Source organism: Athalia rosae, chromosome 6 (assembly GCF_917208135.1).
Source record: "Athalia rosae chromosome 6, iyAthRosa1.1, whole genome shotgun sequence".
In the NCBI taxonomy this organism is placed as follows: Eukaryota; Metazoa; Arthropoda; class Insecta; order Hymenoptera; family Athaliidae; genus Athalia; species Athalia rosae.
Genome location: NC_064031.1, coordinates 240,435 through 248,477, shown reverse-complemented (window position 1 = coordinate 248,477; position 8,043 = coordinate 240,435). Strand labels below are relative to the sequence as shown.

The 8,043-nt window shown below is 35.5% G+C and overlaps 1 protein-coding gene across 2 annotated transcripts; it reads left to right on the top strand.

The window, feature by feature from the left end:
• Window positions 1-254: 254 nt before the first annotated feature.
• Window positions 255-8,033, top strand: LOC105683155 (WD repeat-containing protein CG11141). Of its 2 annotated transcripts, XM_012395544.3 has the most exons (11): window positions 255-654; window positions 937-1,185; window positions 1,265-1,420; window positions 1,488-1,619; window positions 1,694-1,854; window positions 1,932-2,067; window positions 2,144-2,447; window positions 3,794-3,959; window positions 4,043-4,893; window positions 5,277-5,364; window positions 7,110-8,033. In XM_012395544.3, exons 2-10 carry the CDS (start codon window positions 961-963, stop codon window positions 5,333-5,335), a joined length of 2,190 nt encoding a protein of 729 aa, XP_012250967.2. In that variant the 5' UTR covers window positions 255-654; window positions 937-960; the 3' UTR covers window positions 5,336-5,364; window positions 7,110-8,033. The 2 variants fall into 2 exon arrangements, with proteins under 2 accessions (XP_012250967.2, XP_048513642.1); XM_048657685.1 differs by lacking the exon at window positions 7,110-8,033 and having other exon boundaries at window positions 5,277-6,000.
• The last annotated feature ends 10 nt before the right edge of the window (window positions 8,034-8,043 follow it).

Below are 8,043 nucleotides of genomic sequence, written 5' to 3'. Positions count from 1 at the left end.
GGTTTATTTATATCGAAGAATTTCAACTCATGGTGGGTGTATGGGTGGCGTATGTATGTACGTACATACGTATGTACGTACAAGTAGAATTGTGGAGTAGCACGTTCCTGCTGCATTCAGCCCCACTTCAAATTGTTGATCCAACCATATTTGAGTTTTGACTTGCATTCACCAATCCAGTATCATTAATGATCGCAACTTGCCGAGCTTTCGGCTTCAAGTGTCGCTCGCCGCAGCTTGGCCGCAGCAAGTAGCTGAATCGTTGCAAGTACTGTTTGGTGTCATAAATTTTGATCAGCATTTGGACTAAACAATTGTTGTCACGATGAGAATATGCTTTGTAATTCATTTATAATTCATGTATGGCCCTTAAAAGTTCATAACAATTGATGGTGGAATCACCAGTAAAATCACTGGGTAAAATACTCTGCCTGACTATTAGAAAAGTAGTGATTCCCAACTGTGGCAATCGTCAACGTTTTGACATTTTTGTAGTATGCCTACAGGATTTTTTCAATCTAAAACATTTTTTTACCCTCCGAAACCCATTCATTGTTTTGTAAACCAAGTATTTGGAAGTGCAACAATCTATGCTGGACTTATTAAATATAGTGGAGGGAACTTGCAAGTGAAAAATGTATTTTCCATGGTGAGGTAAATTATATCAACTTTACACCTCTATATTTTAAAGAATAAACATTTTTATTACACTATGTTGATTGATACTCTAAGTTTGATATTTTTCGAACACCCTCTGTGAGTATGACATTACAACTTTATTTTATTGATACTATTTATTGACAACTATTTACTAATGGATGGATATGATGCGATACCCTGAGTGAGATAGTTGGGTGCTACTACTATGGATGATACTGATGAACGTTTCCCGCAGTCGATGAGTAAGTGATACAGTTGGACTTTTAATTTTCATAGATTCTGCCATTCACATAAAGAACAATGACTACTCCAATGTGCGAGGATGGCGGGTTGCTCAGAGAATGGGCGCCGCTTACCAAATTGCTTCAACAAATACCATTGAAGACCCAAAATGGTCTGTTCACACAGGATATTAATTGCACATGCATTGATGCTGTTAATGAATTTATTGCTGTTGGCACAAACCACGGTTTGGTCTACTGGTACGGGCGACAAAAAGGAGATCTTCAAAGGCTACGTTGCGAAGTACAGAACAATATATTCACACTACAAGGATAACTTGATATTTATTTCATGTATATTAATAATTGTATCGTATTTACAGAACACAAACGCAATGATTACATGTCTGAAAGTAATTTCTACTGTCGATTACATGGTAGCCGCTGGAAATGATCAGGGTATAGTTACGGTCTTTCAAATTCCTAAGAACCCACCTGACTCTTTACCGGACAGTCTGAAACCAAAGCAGAAGAAGCCGGTAAGGATAATATTTTTATCCTGATCTAGCGATATTTATCTATTTTTTTTCTTGTACCATGAACCAGGTGGAGCGATACAACATTGGGGGTCTTCATCAAAAAGCTGTGACTACAGTTGAATGGTCAAAGAATGGTATGAAATTATTCAGCGGGGATCAAGATGGTCTTGTAGTGATTACTGAAATTGACTTTTACATGGTAAAGATATTGGAACCCTTTTGTTTATAGCAATCAGATTATATTAGAAGTTTGGTGCATGATTTTTTTTCCAGCATCTATCAAAATCATCAGAGTTATTGAATGAAAAGTACCCTGTAGTACAACTCAGCTATCAACAGGGATTACTCCTAGTTTCAACTATCTTTCGCACGATTCTGGTAGATAGAAATCAGAATGACAAGGTATCCCAAGTTGGCCAGAAAGAGCGTAAAACGTTAGTATATAGTTCATTTTTTCTCTAATAATTCGAATGTCACTTTACTTTTAAGACCAACTCACTTTACTTTAAAGGCTGGGGAAACTCGGAGCAACCTTTGGCCCACGCCAAAGTCCTATTCAAGATCCAGTGATATATTGCAGCAGACCAGGAGTTAGGCTTTGGCAAGCAGATAAACTCGGAATCGTTCTAAAAACACTCATATTCAAGGTATCTAGTATCAAGTCACTTCTCTGCACAATAGATTACATAGCAGGTAATTATTTATGTATTTTTTTACTTAAAGGATGCTCTCCAGACTGGATATACTGAAGTTGAGCTATTAAATCCTGTATCAGAAAGCGGTAAAAAGAGTCGTGGCGAGCCAACGTTGGGTATAATATTGCCCTTTTCTGAGGATCTTTTGGTAACATACAGTGATGACGTTGTATATATAATAAACCCTACGAACGTTGGAATAACTTCAGCAGTAACTGACCTGAGGCGGGTCACAAGCGTTGCTTGTAACAAAGACGAAATATTTATACTGGAAGGTGACAGAAATATTATACGTGTGGCTTATCATCCAGAAGCAGAAACACTTCTGTCTGGTAGGTATAGGTCGACAAACATAAAAGTGAAAACCATCCCATTAGTTTCCTAGAATCCAATCAATAGACTAAGATATGCAGTGACTGAAGCATTGATAAAAGTAATTCTTGCACCGTAATGGCAGCGTGTTTTCTGCTGAATCTAGTGCAAGCCTTGGTTTTAGTGATTGTGCCTCAATATTGATGGAATTCAGGTAATTTCATTCATCAAATAAACGTGCCAATACTAAATTACTAAATAAATTAGCTGACTCTAAAATTTAACCATTGATACTGAAAGATTGAATAAAGTTATTAGTCCCTAGTGCCAATGGAAGCTTATAATATTGTAAGTATAAATTTTCAGATTCGATCATAAACTTATAGCTTGTGGTTATAACTGATAATAAATATCATCGTCTTTATTTTTCAATAATAATAATGTTAATACTAACAACGGCAACAACAACAACAATAATAATAATAATAATAATATCATATACCTGTATTAATAACATATCAACGAAAAGATCGGTTCTGTTTTAGAACATTTCATATCAGATGTGAGGAAACTCGATCCAACTGATATATTTATCGATGTCATGACTTCTCCTAAAATCCAAACACTGTTGAGAAAAAATAAATCAACCCGGAAATACTTCTGGCCAGATGTGGTGTGTAAATGTAGGGAGAAGGGTCTCGACTTTGGCGATAATGCAACGGAAAAGGCGCGGTTAAAATGGATGTACATTTGTAGAGCTTTGAAAGATTTTGATGATCCAAAGCAGCTAAGTCGGAAGAACACGATGAAGACTATCAACAAAAAAAATCTGACTCGCTTGAAGAAGTGCATGGAACTCGACCAATACTATCTGGGTTTGGTAGAAGATAATACAGACAAAAGTAAGATAGAACAGAGCCATGATCCTCCATCTATGGAACCAAGATTTCAAAATGTAACAGAATTTGAACCAGGAGTGATTGCCAAAAGTTTATTGTTAGCTGAACAAACCGAAATAGAAGCTGATGCTGTTAAATGCGAAGAACAGGAGAAGAGGTGGAAGGAACTTGAAGCTTTAACTGAACAGCAGACTTTGAACTGGGAACTTGTCACCAACCTTTTGATATCAAAGCAATTTGTATCAGTTTAATGAGTGTTTTTTTTTTTTTTTTCGATTTATTATAAACTAACTTTATAATTGTAACCGAGACTTGAATTAAAGAATTCAAATACAATTAAAATTCATTCTTTTAATTTACTCTTTCCTCAGAGCTCATCCTAACTGATGATAGGATTTTCAAAATATAGCAAGAATTCTATTCAACCACTCAAATATGGCAATAAAATTTCATATCTTGTCTTGTAGTTTCAGGGGTAGAAAGCTTAACTGATCCGTTACCGTCACTAGCCGAAATTAGTAAGCCAATTGCAGTGGGTATTCTGGAATTGACATCCAAGCTGAAAGAAAGTGCTATTGTTCCAGCTATTCCACTTCTCAAAATGAATCCCAACAACTTGATCCAGTCAATAAGGTACCAGCTCCTTAGTTGAAACTTTGCATATACTGGACAGTGGAAGTAATGTTAGGATATGATGGTTTCATGTTACATTACAGCATTCTACCCACGGTTTCTATCGGCACAGACACAACAACAATAATAAAAGGGGAAGAAGCTGTGGAAGTGCCGATCAACCCATTAGATGTTGAAACGCGGATTAAAACTGGAGTTACTCATAATTCTGCAACAGATGCGAAACCACTACAAGTAGAAGAGAGTTACCATAACAAAACGCAGCCCGAGCGTTGGCGGATATTTCAAAGAATCGGGGAGCAAGAATTCGAAGATATTGTATTCACGCCCGAGCGTAAAAGCAAAAAATATTTACGCACGTTTCCAAATATAAATGGTGCGGATGATAGCGTACCTTCATTTTCAGAGACTCAATATTGCCACAATATGATTTTTAATAACTATCAATCAGAGCCAATGGTGCCATCGCCGTTTCCACTAAAACCAGGCGTTGACTTAGAAATTAAAGGTGAGACTTCACCTAAAATTGAAAACGGTATGCTGGATGAAGAGGAACTTCCTCCGCCCATTCTTTATGATCCTGAGGTATTAGCACCTACAGAAATTAGTTTCAGCACATTAGAATCCAATGGCACAACTGCAGACATTGATTCTGCTGTTCCTTCGATTCAATTACCTAACAGTTTAACAACAGATTGTGACGAACATCTAGAAACTGAATCGATCGAGGATGAAAGCTATAGAAAAGAATTGGAAAAATTACAAGAACTTGGGGAGTGTACCAAACAATTATTACAGCGTGAATTAGATCAATCAGAATCTCTGTCAACGCATAATAAGAAGTGTAAATTAAAAGGCATCAAGGAAACTGGTCTAAAACCTGGATCTTCTGTATGGAACACAGGAAATTATGAACTGGAAATTCAATTCAATGGTAGGTAGATAATCAATATCAATCATATCTTGCAAACAACTTAAAGATGTTGGAAAAGCAATAAACAAAGCATATCAATTTTCATAATACGCGATAGTATTTCGTCACAGAGATATTCTTAATGCTCCTCCACTAATTATTCAATGTTAAAATGAACCTTCTAAAAATTTCGATAGAATTTACTCATACTTACGTTTTTTTCACGTGCTCTCTACTCACCTCTATCGGTGTTGAGTAAATTAAGATTTTGGATCGATCCAACAATAAAATATAGTAGACGCAAGGTAATTCAATCAAAAACAGATACATGCGTACACTGACATCAGAGGTGATTAGACTGAAAGCACACTAACATGTTTCTGAATAACTTTGCACATTTCCAGTTCTTTCAAGGGAATTTGTCACATCGACCCTAGAGGAAGAGGATTGGGTTCTACTATAGTTACCAATATGTCCAACATTGATTGAGCGGTGAATATATACGCAACATTATCCATGTGTCACCAAATCATATTTTTGTAAATAATTTGGGTAGGCATTTATTGAGTTTTTCACAAAATAAATTAATCATGAATACGTGTACGTAACTAGATTCAAAAGCATGTAAAAACTTTCATTCGTTGATTATTATTGTCGAAAAAATTTATTTGCCACATGCTAAGGTGCAGGCAATTCAATCTGGAATTTCTAATGAAAATGCACTTTGTGTAAAGAAAATTCTCAGTACTATTAGAAGAGAAAAATTCATTCTAAACATATTTCATAATCAGGACTTCTCGAGAATCATTGGTATCTATATTTATTTATCATTGAACCTATTGCCCTGCAATTGTTCATTGGATTAGATTATTTTCTAGTGATTTACTACAATTCTGATTGCATAATTTCAACTAACCCATATCACCACTATAATTATATATGAATAATGCCGGTGGGTGGTTAGAATGGTGTTTAGTCTCAAATATTGTATCGTTATTCTATAAATGATAATTGTTCACACAATTTTTTATTTCCTAGTCAAAAATATAATACTATTCTATAGCATACAAAGAATGTACCTTTTCGAGTATTCTAAATCTAATAAATTCACGTATACATGGAATACTATTTTATGAAAAATTAATATGGCTATGGAATAATTATTATCTAACTGACATATCTTTTATAGATATGGCTTTCAAGGGTTCGAAAGCTTTTCCATATTTGGAGCCATAAACGGCGTCACGATGATTTTCGTAATTTTCATAGTTTCCAAATGGCAAATGATATCTAGCAGACTTTTTTGCATATCTTGTATCAGGTACAATTCGTGATTGCTGGTCATTTACATCGGTGTATAAAATCGCTGCACCGGACGAGGGCCTAATCACTTGATACTCCTGACAATCAGCAACGTGGCTTAAGGCACTTAAAATTTTTTTTATAGCCTGTCTATGAACCTTCAGTGATAATGATGACTCTTACAATACAGCTATTTATAGTTGAATGGTATCTACCCTTTTATTTGAACAAACAGAACTTACCATGGCAAGGACCATTCCTCCGTACCCCCTACCAATGATTTTTGCTCCATAAACACCTTGAATGTTTTGTATCGCGCCCATTATACGTTCAATTTTCACACATGATAATCCAAATTTGTCTCTCATTGAACAGTGACTTTCCCACATTAGCTTTCCTGAACACAAATCGAGTAATGGTGAAACACTGTTACTCACAAAAAGTATATATTTATTTCAAAATGAAAGACTCAAATAGAAACCCAATTTCTGCCAACGATGTTTTTTGATTTCCTGTACTGCTTCGGTTACTCTATTAGTTTCACTGATAATGTGATGAGCCCTTTGCAGTAAAGTGGATGGAAATAGATGTTTGATCGTTGATAATTGGCAAACAGTAGTGTCACGTAAGCTCGTTATATTCAATGCAAACGTAATTGGTCTACACTGGTCCATATACTTTTGATAGAATAAGCTATTAATGGTTTCTTGATTAGAGTTTATGAGAATCAAATCAACGTCTAATTTATTCCAAGCATATTCTTTAATTTGTAGTATTCTAGAATCAAATTCTAGCACTTTGCCTTCAATCCCAGCAACAGATACGAATGTTTCACCAATACTACAAGGGACTGTCATTGACATTTGTTCCACTTGTTGACAGGCGATTGCTTTGTCTAAAATATTATATGTATTTACATTCGTGATTGCTTCCAGAAAGGTGTACGTAGCAACGCTCAATGCTGAACCACTTGCTAGGCCGCTCTTGATTGGAATGTTGGATATTATCAATGCTTTGAACCCTGGAATTTTCTCTACAAGAAGTTATTCTAGGAATAAATCACCAGGGAGCCTCAGGGTAATTTAATGAGCTATACAATGTTTATCGACCTACCTTTAGGAATGCTGAAATTCTGTACAACAGATTTTATGTAACTCAACCATCTAAGCCCACTGCTTGTGTCTGAATCTATAGTGTTTATACAAAACTCCCCATAATTCGCTTCATCCAATTCTCTGGACAATGTTTTTACCTTGCACCATCTACTTTTGATTCTACGTGTGCCGACTATCACAGTCACTAATTGTACGGCCTAATTTTGAAGCGGTCAACATTCAAACTGTTTCCAATTCAGATAAAAGAAGTAATAGATTGAAATTCGTTTCATCTCAGACACATACCATAGAGAGAACCTTTCCGTCGTTGGAATCTGTTACTTCTCCACAAAGATTAACACTTGCGGGCGCATAGGTAGCATAAGTAGGTAGTTTGAAAAATGTCTTTTGAAATTCTTGCTCTGCAAATTTGAGCAGCAATTCCAGAGGTGGAATTTTGTGTATCTCTTTTTGATAATCACAATCGTCTGTATATGACTTAATTAAACTGTTGTAGTCTCTTGTGAACTGAAAAAATTATTACATAAGGAAAAAGAAATCGTGCTTCAAATTTGTGATGAAAATTTATTGGCAATTATTCCACCAATACTTGATTTAACGAAGTCACGTCATTTAAAGTATGAGGGCCACAGTAACTGGAATTTTGCACTGAATTGTTGCACATGGTTGAAACTTATTGGGAAAAAAATATCAGGACCCGTCTGAAAACTTCTTAGCAAATAATGGAAAACACGTGAACAGATACAGATTTGTT

Bases quoted from the DNA above. Each gene is read 5' to 3' on its own strand.
- LOC105683155 (XM_012395544.3), top strand. From the start codon at position 961: ATGACTACTCCAATGTGCGAGGATGGCGGGTTGCTCAGAGAATGGGCG. The intron at 1,421-1,487 runs GTAAGGATAATA...ACCATGAACCAG, and splicing joins AACCAAAGCAGAAGAAGCCG to GTGGAGCGATACAACATTGG. The intron at 4,894-5,276 runs GTAGGTAGATAA...GCACATTTCCAG, and splicing joins ACTGGAAATTCAATTCAATG to TTCTTTCAAGGGAATTTGTC.